The sequence below is a fragment of the Heptranchias perlo genome, chromosome 1, assembly GCF_035084215.1.
Source record: "Heptranchias perlo isolate sHepPer1 chromosome 1, sHepPer1.hap1, whole genome shotgun sequence".
Classification (NCBI taxonomy): Eukaryota; Metazoa; Chordata; class Chondrichthyes; order Hexanchiformes; family Hexanchidae; genus Heptranchias; species Heptranchias perlo.
In genome coordinates this window covers 38,517,332-38,536,399 of record NC_090325.1, presented here as the reverse complement: position 1 = coordinate 38,536,399, position 19,068 = coordinate 38,517,332, and the positions used below count along the sequence as shown (strand labels likewise).

The 19,068-nt window shown below is 45.4% G+C and overlaps 1 protein-coding gene across 1 annotated transcript in view; it reads left to right on the top strand.

Moving 5' to 3' along the window:
- Positions 1-9,879: 9,879 nt before the first annotated feature.
- Positions 9,880-19,068, top strand: part of nars1 (asparaginyl-tRNA synthetase 1) — a 54,060-nt gene continuing 44,871 nt past the window's right edge. The window contains exon 1 of the mRNA XM_067983865.1: positions 9,880-10,020. Coding sequence (XP_067839966.1) covers positions 9,975-10,020 — 46 coding nt within the window. The 5' untranslated portion in view covers positions 9,880-9,974. The remainder of the gene's footprint in view (positions 10,021-19,068) is intronic.

Below are 19,068 nucleotides of genomic sequence, written 5' to 3'. Positions count from 1 at the left end.
AGGTGCCAGCTTACTGGATGGCAAGGTCACTCACTAGTTCTGCTGCAGAGGAGTCAGATGAGGACTTCGATGGGCCAGGCTACAGAAGACGGCTGATGGGCGTACACCACCAAATGCTTGGTGCACTGGAAAACCTGCCAGAAAGCCTGCGCATAATGTCAAGGGGCATGGAGGAGTCCAGCTCCAACTTGGCACAGGGCTTTGCGCAGAGCTTGCAGCCTATCCTTTCCAACATGGAACGGGTGGTCACCTCCATCAGCACACCTGTGGCACCCACCATGATGCAGCGTCTGATGGCCGATGTCGTGGCTTCCATTGCAGCACAAACTGATGTCATCAAAGGTCTGCAAGCTACGGTTGCTGCTCAGATTGCTGCAATGGAAGCTCAGACTGCTGCTATTGTGGGTCCGGGAACCAATGTGGAATGGGGCTTCTAGGGCTTTACAGCACTCCAGCAATCCGTTCTCCAGCTGATCACCAGGATTGCTGAGGCGTTGCCCCGGGAGAGTGGCAGTGGCGCCATGGCAGTCCTAACTGCTATCCTCTCTCAGGACGGCAGCATTCCTGCTCCCACCCCTGCCACTCTGCCAGTGTCCTTGTTGTTGCCTCTCAGCCAGCCAGGCAGACTGCTGCAGCCCATGCCGAGATGGTGCAGTCTGAAGCCGGGCCTTCCAGGACCAGAGCTGCTTGAGGTCATCCTCCAAGGCCATCTGCATGCTCCTCCATTGAAGGCCAGCAGCCTCCCACCACCCATGCTCCAGCCAGTGGGGATGCACTTCATTGGAGCACTAGGATAGGTAAAGGCACATGAACAACAGGCACTAAAGCAATGCACAAGGGTGAATAGTTCTGTTCTATTTCCATAATTTCATTTATTCATTGATTACTGTGACTTCGAATTTGCATTTGGTGGTGGTTTTTATTTGTACGATGAGCTGAGGGGGAAACCAATGTGTAATCAGATGGAGGGCGATTTGATTGTCTTGTGGGAGCGGAAAGATGGGGAGTGTAGGACTGCTGGTGAGTTGGGGGATGTAGTTGATATTATTGATAGCGGGCACGGATCAGACGAGCACTCGGAGCCCTTGCAGACAAGGCGTGTGGTCCCTGTTGCACCCTTGCGTCTTCCTCCACTTCCTCTTCTGGCTCCTCCTCAGCCTCTTCCCCCTCCTCCTCCTCAGCCTCTTCCTCCTCAGCCTCCTCCTCCTTCACCTCTGGCTCAGGGTCTTCTCCAATCATTGGTGGCAAAGGCTGGTCTCTCATTATGGCGAGGTTGTGCAGCATGCAGCATACCACCACAAATCTGCCCACCAGCTCAGCGGAGTACTGCAGGGCTCCTCCAGACCAGTCCAGACAGCGGAAGTGTTGTTTGAGGAGGCCTATGGTGTGCTCCACTATGTTGCATGTGGCAGCATAGGTCTCATTATAGGCCTGCTGTACATATGTGGGTGGGTTCCTGATCAGAGTCATGAGCCATGGCGTATGGGGATAGCCCTTGTCGCCCAGTAGCCAGCCTTTGACTTGCTGAGCCGGATGAAAGATAGCTGGTACGTTGGACTGCCGCGTGACGAAGGCGTCGTGACTGCTCCCAGGGTTACGGACATCGACCTCCATGATTTGATGCGTGTGGTCACACACCAGCTGCACGCGCAGGGAGTGGAAGCTCTTTCGGTTGACGAGGATGGCCGAGTTGATATGCGGGGCACACAGAGCAATGTGCATGCAGTCAATGGCACCCTGCACAATGGGGAAGCCAGCAATGCGAGCGAACTCAAGTGCTCGCTCGTTCTGCTTGTCTCTGTCATGAGGGAAGGTGATGAACCTGTCCCTCATCTGGTACAGTGTGTCTGTGACCTCCCTTATGCAGCAGTGCACTGCATACTGCGAGATGTTGCACATCGCCAGTAGAGGCCAGAAATGATCCTGAGCCGTAGGAATTCAGCACCACGGTGACCTTCACAGCCACAGGCAATGCTGTCCTTGCCCTGCTCTGAGGCTGTAGTTGTGGCCGCACCAGTTGAAAGATCTCGGTGAACCTCAGGCGTCGGATGCAATCCTCCTCAGTCATGTTGTTTCACATCGTTCACCTCACGAAGGGGGAAGCCTCCGAAAGCTTGTGAATTTAAAATAAAATTGCTGGACTATAACTTAGTGTTGTAAAATTGTTTACAAATGTTGAGGTAAGAGAATTGGTCCCGGAAGGCCCTCATTGGTTACGGCCTCCTGCTCAGTGGCCTGCGCCTCCTTATCCTCGCAGCTTGACCTGCTGTGCATGGACTCTCTGCATGCTCCCAGTCGTGCTCAATGCCCAGTGGGAGCCCTAGCAGACCACCCATGGTTCCAGGAATGTTATTCAACCACGGTTGTAACTTTCTAAACCGTAAGGCAGTACCTGCCAAACCCACTCTCAAATGTACTCTAGGAACTCTCAGTAGGTTTAGGGAGCTTCAAAAAACACTATAGCCAGAAGCAATAATCCAGCAACTAACCTGTAAATCCTGCATGGTACCTTTAAATAGCATTGGTGGGGGGTCCTCCAGGCACTCTAAGACATGTTCAGATGGTTGGGGTTAAGACAGTGCGTAGAGTTGAGCGTTAAGGACCAAAACGGTGTCTATCACTTTAAATCACCATTGCATACTGATTGCATGCATTTTCTCCTTACTTTACATGCTTCCGGTGTTAGGTATTTGTGCATGCGCTAACCCCTATACCAAGATGGCATCCGGCACACGTCACACTGGAAAGGTGTGTGTGCAGCCAAGACACCATCTTGGATGTTCGAGCGGCTGCGTAGCACCGAAACAACGGGCCCTACACGGCCCAATTTAGCGCCCTTAGTCTTTTTCCAAATGCTAGCATACCCAAGCCATCTTTCCAATGCTACCAGACCTTAGCCCCTCTTCTCAGTGCAGATACATCCTACTCTTGAGTGTTCCCAGACCCAGCCAAGTGATTTTACAGTGATCTCCCCCAAGTAACACCAGGTCTCTCTCCCAGCCCCCTCTCCCAGCACCCACAGAGTGCTCTCCATCTCCTCCCCAAAACATCAGACACCATCCTCCCCCCACCCCCACATCTACTGGCAGGCCCCAACCTCCCAACAGCCTTCTTTATTCCCAATCCCCACTCCAACAACAAGCCCAGTTCTCACGCTCCTACCTGGTCTCAAACTCCATCCCAACCCACAGTTTATCTCTCACCAGCTCCCAGCCTATCCTCACCTAATGGACGTATGCACCACAAAGCTAGTACATATTAGTTGTGCCACATTGCTGTGCACCCATGACTTTAACAACAGTGAAACACAAAAATTTTGTACATCAGTCAATGAACTTGTGTTGAGGCATGCAAAGAAATTCAGCAGAAGTGAAAGAGGAATTTCATTACACAGAGTTTTTTTTTACTTCTGTAAAAGCTTATAATTGACTCAGTGGTCATCCCCTCGTTTATCTCTATTTGTGCTTTTTCTCAAGCTGGATTAGAAAGTGACTGTTTTATGATCTTATTAGGGATGGGCAATGAATGCTGGCCTTGCCAGTGACGCCCACATCCCATGAACGAATAAAAAAAAACTAATGGCTATCAGTTCATCTCCTTCCACTTCATGAATTATGTCTGTGTCACTCATAAGAATCAAGTTTAGAAAAGAGCTGCTTCTTTCGGGTACAGTCTAGGTACATTCCCACAAGGGGGTAAAGTAGGGCAACCAAAGCCAGAGCTCCCTGGATGATGAAAGAGATAGAAAGTAAGATGAAGCAGGAAACAGGGGGTGTATGACAGATAATACAAGTGAGAACCAGGCTGAATATAGAAAGTTCAGAAGGGAAGTGAAAAAATAAGAGGGTCAAAGAGAGAGTATGAGAATAGACTGGCAACTAACATAAAAGGGAATCCAAAAGACTTCTATAGGCATATAAATAGTAAACTGGTAGTAAGAGGAGGGGTGGGGCCGATTAGGGACCAAAAAGGAGGCAGAGGGCATGGCCGAGGTACTAAATCAGTACTTTGTATCTGTCTTTTCCAAGGAAGAAGATGCTTCCAAAGTCACAGTAAAAGACAAGGTAGTTGAGATACTGGATGGGCCACAAATTGATAAAGAGGTGGTACTAGAAAGGCTGGCTGTACTTAAAGGTAGATAAATCACCAGGTCCGGGTGGGATGCATCCTAGGTCGCTGAGGGAAGTAAGTGTGGAAATTGCAGAGGTACTGGCCATAATCTTCCAATCATCCTTAGATACGGGGTTGGTGCCAGAGGACTGGAGAATTGCAAATATTACACCCTTGTTCAAAAAGGGATGTTAGGATAAACCCAGCAACTACAGGCCGGTTAGTTTAACCTCGGTGGTGGGGAAACTTTTAGAAACGATAATCTGGGACAAAATTAACAGTCACTTGGACAAGTGTGGATTAATTAAGGAAAGCCAACATGGATTTCTTAAAGGCAAATGGTGTTAAACTATCTTGATTGAGTTTTTTAATGAGGTAAACAGAGAGCGTTGATGAGGGCAATGCAGTTAATGTTGTGTATATGGACTTCCAAAAGGTATTTGATAAAGTGCCACATAATAGGCTTGTCAGCAAAGTTGAAGCCCATGGAATAAAAGGGGCAGTGGCAGCATGGATACAAAATTGGCTAAGTGACAGGAAACAGAGAATAGTGGTGAACGGTTGTTTTTCGGACTGGAGGAAGGTATACAATGGTGTTCCCCGGGGGTCGGTACTAGGACCACTGCTTTTCTTGATATATATTAATGACTTGGACTAGGGTGTACTAGGCACAATTTCAAAATTTGCAGATGACACAAATCTTGGAAGTGTAGTGAACAGTGAGAAGGATAGTGATAGACTTCAAGAGGATATAGACAGGCTGGTGGAATGGGCGGTCACGCGGCAGATGAAATTTAAGGCAGAGAAGTGCGAAGTGATACATTTTGGTAGGAAGAACGAGGAGAGGCAATATAAACAAAATGGTACAATTCTAAAGGGGGTGCAGGAACAGAGAAACCTGGGGGTATATGTGCACAGGTCTTTGAAGGTGGCAGGGCAGGTTGAGAAAGTGGTTAAAAAAGTATATGGGATCCTAGGCTTTGTAAATAGAGGCATGGAAGTTATGATGAACCTTTATAAAACACTGATTCGGCCACAACTGGAGTATTGTGTCCAATTCTGGGCAGTGCACTTTTGGAAGGATGCGAAGGCCTTAGAGAGGGTACAGAAAAGATTTACGAAAATGGTTCCAGGGATGAGGGACTTCAGTTATGTGGATAGACTGGAGAAGCTGGGCTTGTTCTCCTTACAGCAGAGAAGGTTGACAGGAGATTTGATTGAGTTGTACAAAATCCTGAGGGGTCTAGACAGAGTAGATAGATAGAAACTCTTCCCATTGGCAGAAGGGTAAAGAACCAAAGGACACTGATTTAAGGTGATTGGCAAAAGAACCAAAGGCAACATGAGGAAAAACTTTTTTACACAGCAAGTGATTATGATCTGAAATGCACTGCCTGAAAGGGTGGTGGAGACAGATTCAATCATGGCTTTCAAAAGGGAATTGGATAAGTACTTGAAGGGAAAAAAATCTGCAGGGCTACAGGGAAAGGGCAGGGGAGTGGGACTAACAGGATTGCTCTTGCAGAGAGCTGGCACGGGCTCGACGGGCTGAATGGCCTGCTTCTGCGCTGTAACCATTCTATGATTCTCGTTGTCTCCCTTGCACATCGAAGCATTCATGCGCTACACTGATGAACTCAGTCTTTTCTATTTAGGCATTTCCAGTTTATGTTGGTTTGCTTGCTCACCTTTCTTACACTGTCCTAAAATGACAAGTCTGATATCTTATTTTGGATTGGTACTCTGTAGCAAACTTCAAATATCTCCTGGCCCTTTTACAGTTGACCACACTTAGCCTGAGAAGTTCAAACCATGGCTTTTTCTGTAAGGCTGACTCATTACCTTAATCTCTCAAGATCTCTTACATATAAAGCAAAGCAACCATGTTTCTTGTACCCCTTGCCTTTCCTGAGTGCTTGTGTTACATTATTTTTACCCCCCACTGCATAAATGTGTGTTGCAGGACAAGATTAATTTAGCCATTAACGTAGACATTCAGTAATCTGAGAAATTTAGTACTGTAACTAATGTTTACAACTCAATAGAAGAAAACAAACTTGCCTTTATAGCAGCATTTTGTGTGTTTAAAATGTTTCTAGCAATGTTTTCCATCAGTGACCAATGTCTCTGAGAGAAGCCTGGAACTTGAGTTCATCAAACATCTTAGAGCTATCACTCTCGATTTCTCAGCTGAAGACTCAGCAAGGCACCAGACTCCTACTCCCAGCATGCACCTGTACCTATTGTGCCTGACATTAAGACTTCCCATTCGCAGAACACGTTAGGACTTCCTGATTGTAATCCCTGCTCCCTCCTCCCTTGTTGTCCATCAATGAACACGTTGCTGAAGATTAATCCCGCCCCCGAGAAGCTATTGTTAGAAGCAGTTAAGACCATTTAAGTTTTGTTTTGTAAATTGACTTCAGAACTTTTATCAAAGATAACTTTCACAGCAAGTGAATGCAAGTGACTATATTCAAGCAGTTGCATATTTAGCAAATACCGCAGAGTGGCAAATTCTGAAAGGACTATACTATTATTCAAGTTTGGATGGAGGTTCTGAATAAATGTCCTGCACTTCAGCATGCTTATTTAAGCAAAAAAAAAGTAATGTTAAGTCCTGTGTCAGAAATATTTTGTGAAGATATAATTTAGTTTAATCTTTAATTCAGGAGCTGTTTTTGAAAGGAACTGTAATTTGCATTTTTTGAAATCAAAACATATATTTTAACCATAAAGGAAACATTGGAGTTGTAAGACAATATGGATGTTTAGATCCGTGCTTAGAAAACCTGATAGTTAAAACAGGGAGCCGTAAGCTAGTTTGGGTGTTTTAGTTGATGTATTAAAGATGAAATGATGTAGATTTTTCTATTATAATATGTGACTTTGCTTGCTGAGAAAATGTTTCATTTGTCTGGCATCCGGTTTTGGATGAGTCCTAACTTCCCCAAGCTCAACAATGGAAAGACCAAAGCCAACGTCTTTACCTGCTGCCACAAACTGCTCCCTCACCACTAGCTCCATCCATCTCTCCAGCCACTATCTCAGGATGAATTAGACTGTTTGCAACCTCAGCACCCGATTGAACCTGAGCTGAGCTCTGATCCATATCCTTTCCATCACAAAGATCACCTAATTCCACCTCTGTAACATTGCCCCCTTTTGCCCCTACCTCAGTTCATCCACCACTGAAACTCTCAAATATTCACTTGTCACCTCCGACCTCAATTTATTCCATTGAATTCTTTGTTGGCCTCCCATTCACCAACTCCATACATTCCAGTTAGACAAAACTCAGCTGCTCATATCCTATCCTGCACCATGTCATTCTTGTCCATTATCCTTCACTGCTGACCTACAATGGCTCCAGGTATGGAATACCTCAAATGTAACATTCTTGTCCTAGTCTTTAAGTGGTTCTGCTATCTTCGTAACATCCTCCCAAATTCTCTGTTCCTCTGACTCCGGGCTCTTGTGCATTCCTTCCTCTCTTTGCCCCACCTTTGGCTGCAGTGTCACTTTTGTTATGTAGGCAAACATGGCAGGCAATCTGCATACAGCAAGGTCTCACCATCAGCAATGAGATAAATGACCAAATAATCTGTTTCAGTGATGAATATTGGCCAAGACACCTGGAGGACTCCAATGCTCTTCTTGAAATAGTGGACCTTTTTACATCCACCTCAACAGGCAGGCAGGGTCTCGTGTAACATCCTATCTGAAGCTCCAACTCTTCTGCACTGAAGTGTCACCCTCGATGATGTGCTCAAACCCATGACCTTTTAACCCAATAAGAAAGAGCAGCAAGAAGGAGAGAAAAAGTTAATAAAAGTCAGAAAGGGAGAATATTCTTATCCTGCAGTGACGTGTGGTGATGATTCTGCTGGACCTGCAGTTACTATTGACAAGCTATGCACACTGCTTTCAGCAGCCTTTCCCTACCTAGTAGAAACTTAGCTATAGGTTGATAGCTAGTTCTCACTTTGGAAACGAAACTGAACCTCATCATTTCCAGTAATCAGACTTATTTGAGTTAACACAATAAAGAATCTTTACTGTGAGGTGAGATCACAATTTGAACTGAACAAATAAATTACACTTGAGGCATTGTTTGAATGAAACTGAAAGCAAAATAAAAGTGGAAATAACTTTTGAACAGGACTGCACAATAAATATGTACTTGCAATGTAATCAGTTAAAAATCCCCTCCAGACTATATGGAAACCAGATTCATACCTTATATAGACTTACAGTGCAAATGTAGGTTACATAGACTAGGCTTGCATTCCCTTGAATATAGAAGATTAAGGGGTGATCTAATTGAAGTGTTTAAGATGATTAAAGGATTTGATAGGGTAGATAAAGAGAAACTATTTTCTCAGGTGGGAGAGTCCAGAGCAAGGGGGCATAATATTAAAATTAGAGCTAGGCCGTTTAGAAGTGATGTCAGAAAGTACTTCTTCACACAAAGGGTACTGGAAATCTGAAACTCTCTTCCCCCAAAAAGCTGTTGATGCTAGGTCAATTGAAAATTTCAAAACTAAGATTGATAGATTTTTGTTAGGCAAAGGTGTTGAGGGTGCTAGAACCAAGGCGGGTAGTTAGAGTTAAGATGCAGATCAGCCATGATCAAATATAACAGCAGACCAGGCTCCAGAGGTTGAATGGCCTACTCCTGTTCCTATGTTTAAATGCAGATTATCAAACTACTTCAAAAAAGTAGAGCCTAAGAACATAATGGAAATCAGTGAAAAGCACATTGAGAATACAGCAGTGGAGTTCCTGTGGCTTTGTCCACGGAGTCAGGACAATGTAAATTTTTTTTGACAGCACCAGTGACAGTAAGGATATGGGGATAAGGCGGGAAAGTGGAGTTGAGGTCGAAGATCAGCCATGATCTTATTGAATGACCCAGCAGGCTCGAGGGGCCATATGGCCGGCTCCTGTTCCTATTTCTTATGTAAGTATAAGTATGGGGATCTGTAGCTTGTGTGGCTCCAACTAGTGTTTGAAAAATTTAGCTGCAGATTTTTAAAAATTCGTTCATGGGATGTGGGCGTCGCTAGCGAGGCCGGCATTTATTGCCCATCCCTAATTGCCCTTGAGAAGGTGGTGGTGAGCCGCCTTCTTGAACCGCTGCAGTCCGTGCGGTGACGGTTCTCCCACAGTGCTGTTAGGGAGTTCCAGGATTTTGACCCAGCGATGATGAAGGAACGGCGAAATATTTCCAAGTCGGGATGGTGTGTGACTTGGATGTGACTCTGTGTCACAAAATGGTGATGCTCCAAAAAGTGTAAAGTATTTGGCATCATTATACAAGCAAGAACATTGGTGTTATTCAAAACACAGTGAGAAGTGTACTGCAGTGAAGAGCCATCCAGACTGGGGACATGGGGGTGGGGGGGGGGGGGGGTCGAACACTGCTATTCATGTGGAGGGTAAATACCAGCACAGTCTATTCGGGCCAAACACCCTATTTCCGTGTTGTAATTTCGATGTAATTCTCCCGACCCACAATTAAACGTGCACCTTGGTACGAGAGCCTGTCATGCCTGATGCAACACCGCCCACCGCCCGGCTGCTGCTGCTGCTGTTGCTCATACGCCAAACCCGGCCTGATGCAATCGGCGGCCAGCGGCTCAATACTGCGCAGGCGCGGGGTCTGATTGACATGGCCGCGCCAACCTTTGGGTCTTTGCTGCCCAATCAGAGACTAGGAAGGTGGGAGAGGGGGCGTGGCGAAGCCGTTTGCCCCGCCCCCTCATTCAAAGTGTTCCCGAGCCCGGCGGAGGATCGTCACCGTCACCGGACCGACCGCGACTCGATCACTCCACAGGTTCGAGCGGGCCTGAAGCTTTAAAATGTCTTTCGGGGACGTCAGCCAGGAGACGGCGGAGCTGTCGCTGGGTAAGGAGCGGCCCGGTCTGATCTCGGCCACAAAGGGTCTTGTGGTGGTGTGGGGACTCCAGCTGGACCCGGAGAGGCGGGGGAGGGAGGAGAGAGAGAGGGGAGGAGAGGGGAGGGGAGGGGGTGTCTGATCACTCGGTGGCAGAAGGATCCGGCCCCGCTCCGAGCTGAGGCTCCGGCCCCGCTCCGAGCTGAGGCTCCGGCCCCGCTCCGAGCTGAGGCTCCGGCCCCGCTCCGAGCTGAGGCTCCGGCCCCGCTCCGAGCTGAGGCTCCGGCCCCGTGTTATTGGCCCTGTTGGTGGTGAGTAAGCCTGGTCCCTGCGCTGTCCACGGTCGTGTTACCTGACGGGGCTTCGAGGACGGTTTAGTCCAGGTCCCGTGTCCATTCATTCCCCTTTAGGCCCTCTTGTGCTGGCTCGGGCTGTAGCCTTGTCATATCATCGGGTCCCACAGTTTATTGGTATCTGGAAACCAAAACTAACGATGGTGGTTTCCAGTCAGTGGTGCTCATCAGGTTTGGGGACTGGGGCACAGTTCAGCCGGCGTTGGTAGCCCAGTGGCACCAAGTGGCATTTCTTAATGTGTGAGCCCAGTGAGTGTTGGTAACCTGTCTGACTCGTGGGGTGAGGGCGCATCACAGCTGATGCCCAAGGTGCTCTTTCCAGCAGGAGCTATTAGACAGCCATCAGGGGCATGATTTTGACCCGGGGAGAGGAGGGGATTTCCTGGACTTCCATACGATTTTGATGTAAGTCTTTGTTTATGGGGGGGGGGGGGGCATGGATGTGTATAGGGGCACAGGCTTAGGTGGGCACATGGGTTGTCAACCATGGGGATCAGTCCCGGGGGGGCAGTGTCAGGGTCGGGGATCTGCAATCATGGGGGGGTGGGGGGCGGTGTGGTCACTGCAGTTAGGCTTGTTGGGCCTGGGGGAAGCACTCCTGCTCCTCCTGGCCCACAAGCTGTACCAGAAAGGCACCTACCTGTTAGTCTCGGGCCTTCCCACCTCCTTTCACGAGGCATCAAAGAGGAGGTCCTGGAATCCTGGCCCCCCAGGGTTGAAATCGGAAACTGTGGGGAAAATGGAAGCCCGAAGCCTCGTTGAAACGTTTTAAGGCCCGTCCCGCCTCCTGGGAGCAGGTTGGTCACCCGTCCTGGTGAAAACTGGAAATAGGCGGGTCTAAAATGGTTGAAATTTTGAATGCCCCCAACCCACCCATTTTTCATGTTAAATCTTGCCCCAGGAGTAGGAGCTATGTCTAATTTTCCTCTCTGCAGCCCAGAGGGGCTAAATCCAACTGTCACCCTATTGAGATTGGCTAACTCTGTGCAAGCCAGTGATTAAAATAAATGTGGATAGATTCAATCTAAACTGCCTGGACTCTTCTTCAACCGCTGGGTAGGATATAGTGACAGGAGTAGGTCATTTAGCCCCTTGAGCCTGTTCCACCATTCAGTGAGTTCATGACTGAGCTGTGACCTAACTCCATATACCTGTCTTAGCCCCATATCCCTTAATACCTTTGGTTAACAAAAATCTATCAATCTCAGATTTAAAATTAACAATTGAGCTAGCATCAACTGCTGTTTGCAGAAGAGAGTTTCAAACTTCTACCACCCTTTGCTTGTAGAAGTGTTTCCTAACTTCACTCCTGAAAGTCCTGGCTCTAATTTTTAGGCTATGTCCCCTAGTCCTAGACTCCCCAACCAGCGGAAATAGTTTCTCTCTATCTACCTTATCAGTTCCCCTTAATATCTTGAAGACTTTGATCAAATCACCCCTTAATCTTCCAAATTCCAAGGAATATAACCCCAGTTTGTGTAATCTCTCCTTGTAATTTAGCCTTTGAAGTCCAGGTATAATCCTAGTAAATCTACGCTGCACTCCATCCAAGACCAGTATATCCTTCCTAAGGTGTGGTGCCCAGAACAGAACACAGTACTGCAGGTGTGGTCTAACCAGGGCTTTATATAGCTGTAGCATAACTTCTGTCCCCTTGTATTCTAGTCCTCTAGATATAAAGGCCAGCATTCTATTAGCCTTTCTGTACCTGTCCATGACATTTTAATGATCTATGTACATGGACCCCTAAGTCTCTTTGGAGGTCCACTGTTTTGAGCTTTTCACCTTTTAGAAAGTACTCTCATCTGTCCTTTTTCGGTCCAAAGTGGATGACCTCACACTTGCCTACATTGAAATCCATTTGCCACAGTTTTTCCCATTTACTTAATTTATTATTTCTCTAATGTTATGCTTCCACCTACATCTATGTCCTGTCCACAAAAAGCAGGACAAATCCAATCCGGCCAATTACCGTCCCATCAGTCTACTCTCAATCATCAGCAAAGTGATGGAAGGTGTCGTCGACAGTGCTATCAAGCACCACTTACTCACCAATAACCTGCTCACCGATGCTCAGTTTGGGTTCCACCAGGACCACTCTGCTCCAGACCTCTTTACAGCCTTGGTCCGAACATGGACAAAATAGCTGAGTTCCAGAGGTGACATGAGAGTGACTGCCCTTGACATCAAGGCAGCATTTGACCGAGTGTGGCACCAAGGAGCCTTAGTAAAATTGAAGTCAATTTGAAGGGAATCAGAGGGAAAATTCTCCAGTGGCCAGAGTCATACCTAGCACAAAGGAAGATGGTAGTGGTTGTTGGAGGTCAATCATCTCAGCCCCAGGACATTGCTGCAGGAGTTCCTCAGGGCATCTTCAGCTGCTTCATCAATGACCTTCCCTCCATCATAAGGTCAGAAATGGGGATGTTCGTTGATGATTGTTCAGTTCCATTCGCAACCCCTCAAATAACGAAGCAGTCCGAGCCTGCGTGCAGCAAAACCTGGACAACATCCAGGCTTGGGCTGCTAAGTGGCAAGTAACATTTGTGCCAGACAAACTCCAGGCAATGACCATTTCCAACAAGAGAGAGTCTAACTACCTCCCCTTGACATTCAATGGCATTACCATCGCCAAATCCCCCACCATCAACATCCTGGGGGTCACCATTGACCAGAAACTTAACTGGACCAGCCATATAAATACTGTGGCTACAAGAGCAGGTCAGAGGCTGGGTATTCTGCAGAGAGTGACTCACCACCTGACTCCCCAAAGCCTTTCCACCATCTACAAGGCACAAGTCAGGAGTGTGATGGAATACTCTCCAATTGCCTGGATGAGTGCAGCTCCAACAACACTCATGAAGCTCGACACCATCCAGGACAAAGCAGCCCGCTTGATTGGCACCCCATTGACCACCCTAAACAGTCACTCCCTTCATCACCGACGCACAGTGGCTGCAGTGTGTACCATCCACAGGATGCACTGCAGCAACTCGCCAAGGCTTCTTCGACAGCACCTTCCAAACCCGCGACCTCTACCACCTAGAAGGACAAGAGCATAGGAACATAGGAACAGGAGTAGGCCATTCAGCCCCTCGTACCTGCTCTGCCATTTGATAAGATCATGGCTGATCTGTGATCTAACTCCATATACCTGCCTTTGGCCCATATCCCTTAATACCTTTGGTTGCCAAAAAGCTATCTATCTCACATTTAAATTTAGCAATTGAGCTGGTATCAATTGCCGTTTGCGGAAGAGAGTTCCAAACTTCTACAACCCTTTGTGTGTAGAAATGTTTTCTAATCTCGCTCCTGAAAGGTTTGGCTCTAATTTTTAGACTGCCCCCTACTCCTAAAATCCCCAACCAGCGGAAATAGTTTCTCTCTATCCACCCTATCTGTTCCCCTTAATATCTTATAAACTTCGATCAGATCACCCCTTAACCTTCGAAACTCCAGAGAATACAACCCCAATTTGTGTAATCTCTCCTCGTAACTTAACCCATGAAGTCCGGGTATCATTCTAGTAAACCTACGCTGCACTCCCTCCAAGGCCACTATGTCCTTCCGAAGGTGCGGTGCCCAGACCTGCCCCAGGTGCGGTCTAACCAGGGCTTTGTATAGCTGCAGCATAACTTCTGCCCCCTTGTACTCTAGTCCTCTAGATATAAAGGCCAACATTCCATTTGCCTTCTTGATTATTTTCTGCACTTGTTCATGACACTTCAATGATCTATGTACCTGAACCCCTAAGTCCCTTTGGACATCCACTGTTTTTAACTTTTTACCATTTAGAAAGTACACTGTTCTATCCTTTTTTGATCCAAAGTGGATGACCTCACATTTGTCTACATTGAATTCCATTTGCCACAGTTTTGCCCATTCACCTAATCTATCAATATCGCTTTGTAATTTTATGTTTTCATCTACACTGCTTACAATGCCACCAATCTTTGTAAACAATTTTACAACACCAAGTTATAGTCCAACAAATTTATTTTTAATTCCACAAGCTTTCGGAGGCTTCCTCCTTCGTCAGGTGAACGGTATGGAAATGACATTTTCGAATCCTTCGCATTTTAAAATGCGAAGGATTTGAAAATGTCATTTCCATACCGTTCATCTGACGAAGGAGGAAGCCTCCGAAAGCTTGTGGAATTAAAAATAAATTTGTTGGACTATAACTTGGTGTTGTAAAATTGTTTACAATTGTCAACCCCAGTCCATCACCGGCATCTCCACATCATGACCAATCATTGTGTCATCGGCAAATTTAGCTATGAGACTTTCTATGCCTTCATCTAAGTCGTTAATAAATATTGTGAATAATTGAGGCTCCAAGACCTGTGGGACTCCACTAGTCACATCCTGCCAATGTGAGTACTTACCCATTATCCCTACTCTCTGTCGCCTTTCGCTCAGCCAACTTCCTAACCAAGTCCCTCGATTCCATGGACTTCTATTTTAGCTAACAGTCTGTTATGTGGGACCTTATCAAATGCCTTCTGGAGCAGCAGGAGGCAGCAGGCACATGGGAACAACACCACCTGCACGTTCCCCTCCAAGTCACAGACAATCCCGACTTGGAAATATATTGCCGTTCCTTCATCGTCGCTGGGTCAAAATCATGGAACTCCCTTCCTAATAGCACTGTGGGAGAACCTTCACCACACGGACTGCAGCGGTTCAAGAAGGCGGCTCACCACCACCTTCTTGAGGGCAATTAGGGATGGGCAATAAATGCCGGCCTCGCCATCGACGCCCACATCCCATGAATGAATTTAAAAAAACACTGCTTACAGTGCTGCCTATGTTTGTGTCATCAGTAAACTTGGATATGTGGCTCTCTATCCCGTCATCTAAGTCATTAATAAATACAGTGAATAGTTGACGCAACAACACAGATCCCTGTGGTACACCAGTAGCCACATCCTGCCAATTTGAGTACCTGCCCATTATCCCTACTCTCTGTCTCCTGCTGCTCAGCCAATTTCCGAACCAGGTCAATAATTTGCCCTCAAATCCATGAGCTTCAAGTTCAGCTAACAGTTTCTTATGACAGACTTTATCGAATGCCTTCTGGAAGTTCATATAAACAACATCCATAGACATTTCCCAGTCCGCTACTTTAGTCACCTCTTCAAAAAATTCAATCAAGTCCGTCAGGCATGACCTACCCTTTACAAATCTATGCTGGCTCTCTCTGATCAGCTGAAAATTCTCAAGGTGTTCAGTCACTATCCTTAATTATTGACTCTAGTAATTTTCTGACAACAGATGTTAGGCCAACTGGTCTATAATTCCCTGATTTCCCTCTCTCACCTTTCTTAAGTAGCGGAGTGACGTGCAATTTTCCAATCTAAAGGAACGGTTCCTGAATTGAGAGAACTTTGGAAGATTATAGTTAGGACTTCTGCAATCTTCTCACCTAGTTCCTTTAAAACTCTGGAATGGAAATCTGGTCCTGGGGATTTGTCACTCTTCAGTGCCATTATTTTCTTCATAACTGTTAATTTGCTTACGTCAATTATGGTGAGTCCCCATCCCTGATTCAAAATTAGTTTTCTTGAGGTGTCCGGCACACTATCCTCTTCCTCTGCTGTAAATACTGATGCAAAGTAATTATTTAACATGGCCACCATTTTCTTATTTTCATTTACAGCATCACCATTATCAGTTTTTAAGGGGCCCACATTGCTCTTGACCACCCTCTTTTTCATAATATAATTGTAAAAATTTTTGTGTTGATTTTGATATCAATTTTTTTTCACACTCCCTTTTTGTAGCTTTTACTATCTGTTTTGTCATCAGTTGCTGTTCTTTGTATCTCTCTGTCGCCATGATCTGTGCTATTTTTTTGCAATTTTGTATGCTTTTTCTTTTAGTTTTATGTTGTCCCTTACCTCTTTTTTCCACCATGGCTTTTTTGGCAAGTAGAGCTCTTACCCCTTAGGGGTATAAACTGGTTCTGGATCACGTTGAATTCTTTTTTAAACGCCTCCCACCGATCTTGTGTCATTTTTACCCATTAACAGATTTGTCCAGTTTACTGTGGACAGTCACTGTCCCATCCAGTTGAAGTTCGCCTTACATAAATTTAGAATCTTAGTATGTGATACGGGTTTCTCCCTTTCAAACACAACATTGAACTCGATCATATTATGATCGCTATTAGATAAATGTTCACACGCTGTTAGGCTGTTAACTAAATCTGGCTCATTACTCATTATTAAACCTAATATGGCCTGCCTCCTTGTTGGTTCAAAGACATGTTGCAGAAAGCTGTACTGAACGCACTGAAGAAATTCGCTACCTTTCTGGCATGAGCTCGTCTATTTATCCCAGTCAAAATGAAAGTTAAAATCTCCCATTAAAACCACTCTGCCCTTGCTACATGCTTGTCTAATCTCTGCATTTATTCATTCAGCTCCAACTAATTAAAGTATTTCCCAAATTTTTTTCGTTACTTTTTGTTCAAAACGTATCCTGATCTACAAGAGCTCATTTCAGGTATCTTTCTTAAACTGCTATGTCTTGGTGTTGGTTCATTTCTGAATTGCTACATTTTTTGGAGCCGATCAATGGCTATTAGTGGTATTTTTTAAACTGACTAGTTTCAGTGTGTTCCTTTTTGCCCCAAAATTGGAAATGGATAAATTGCCTAAATCTTAAGAAATTGTGTTCACTTTTTAAAACTAATAACTACTGAAATTATTTAGTGTGATTCAGTTATCAACTCAGCCAATGAAATGTGGACAAGCCTCTCAAGGGCATTTGATTATAAATTAAAACAGGTTATTATTGCCCTGTAAAACAACTTGATACGGCTGCAGTTTTGCTTGCCCTTACTTCAGAGGACATTTATGTTGTAGAGCGCTTTCAGAAAAGCATGATCAGAATGATACTGGGCTATAAACTTCAAAGAGGCTGATAAAATTATAATGTTATTCCCCAGAGGGAAATACACAGCAAGGCCACAATCTAGTCTTTGAAATGGGGTGAAGAAGCATGGATACTGTGGATGGAAGTGGATTATCTATTAAGTTATCAAAGAAGTAGAGGACACCAGTGTAAAATTAACAAACCTCAACTGAACTGAAGAGTTAATTTTATTGTATGAGAAAGCAGCAGCTATATTGAATGAGTTACTGCCAGAAATAGTGCTATTTCAGCTGTCCCCTTTTTTAAAAATAAGAGCTGGATAACTAGCTGATAAAGCATGGAATTGAAAGGTATAGAAGAGATGAATGAAACATGTCCCCTCCATTGTTAAGACTGGGAATTTCATCTGTACAGCGCACCCAGTCGGCAGAATAATAATATAAGAACATAAGAAATAGGAGCAGGAGTAGGCCATCGGCCCCTTGAGCCTGCTCTGCCATTCATTAATATCATAGCCGACCTACCTCAATTGCAGAAAGACTTCCTAGCTCTTGTACTCCAACCCCCTTGCAATAAAGGCCAACATAACATTTGCCTTCCTAATTGCTTGCTGTACCTGCATGTTAACTTTCTGTGTTTCGTGTACAAGGACACCCAAATCCCTCTGAACACCAACATTTAATAGTTTCTTACCATTTAAAAAAATATTCTGTTTTTCTATTCTTCCTACCAAAGTGAATAACCTCACATTTCCCCACATTATACTCCATCTGCCACCTTCTTGCCCATTCACTTAACGTGTCCATATCCCTTTGCAGACACTTTGCGTCCTCCTCACAGCTTACTTTCTCACTTAGCTTTGTATCGTCAGCAAACTTGGATACATTACACTTGGTCCCTTCATCTAAGTAATTAATATAGATTGTAAGTAGCTGAGGCCCAAGCACCGATCCTTGCAGTACCCCACTAGTTATAACCTGCCAACCCGAAAATGATCCATAGGATACAAAATTGGATTGACGACAGAAGACAGAGGGTGGTTGTAGAGGGTTGTTTTTCAAATTGGAGGCGTGTGACCAGCGGTGTGCCTCAGGGATTGGTGCTGGGTCTGCTGTTATTTGTTATTTATATTAATGATTTGGATGAGAATTTAGGAGGCATGGTTAGTAAGTTTGCAGATGACACCAAGATTGGTGGCATTGTGGACAATGAAGAAGGTTATCTAGGATTGCAACGGGATCTTGATAAATTGGGCCAGTGGGCCGATGAATGGCAGATAAAGTTTAATTTAGATAAATGTGAGGTGATGCATTTTGGTAGATCGAATCGGGCCAGGACCTACTCCGTTAATGGTAGGGCGTTGGGGAGAGTTATAGAACAAAGAGATCCAGGAGTACAGGTTCATAGGTCCTTGAAAGTGGAGTCACAGGTGGATAGGGTGGTGAAGAAGCCATTCAGCATGCTTGGTTTCATTGGTCAGAACATTGAATACAGGAGTTGGGATGTCTTGTTGAAGTTGTACAAGACATTAGTAAGGCCACACTTGGAATACTGTGTACAGTTCTGGTCACCCTATTATAGAAAGGATATTATTAAACTAGAAAGAGTGCAGAAAAGATTTACTAGGATGCTACCGGGACTTGATGGTTTGACTTATAGGGAGAGGTTGGATAGACTGAGACTTTTTTCCCTGGAGAGTAGGAGGTTTAGGGGTGATCTTATAGAAGTCTATAAAATAATGAGGGGCATAGATAAGGTCGATAGTCAAAATCTTTTCCCAAAGGTAGGGGAGTCTATAACGAGGGGGCATAGATTTAAGGTGAG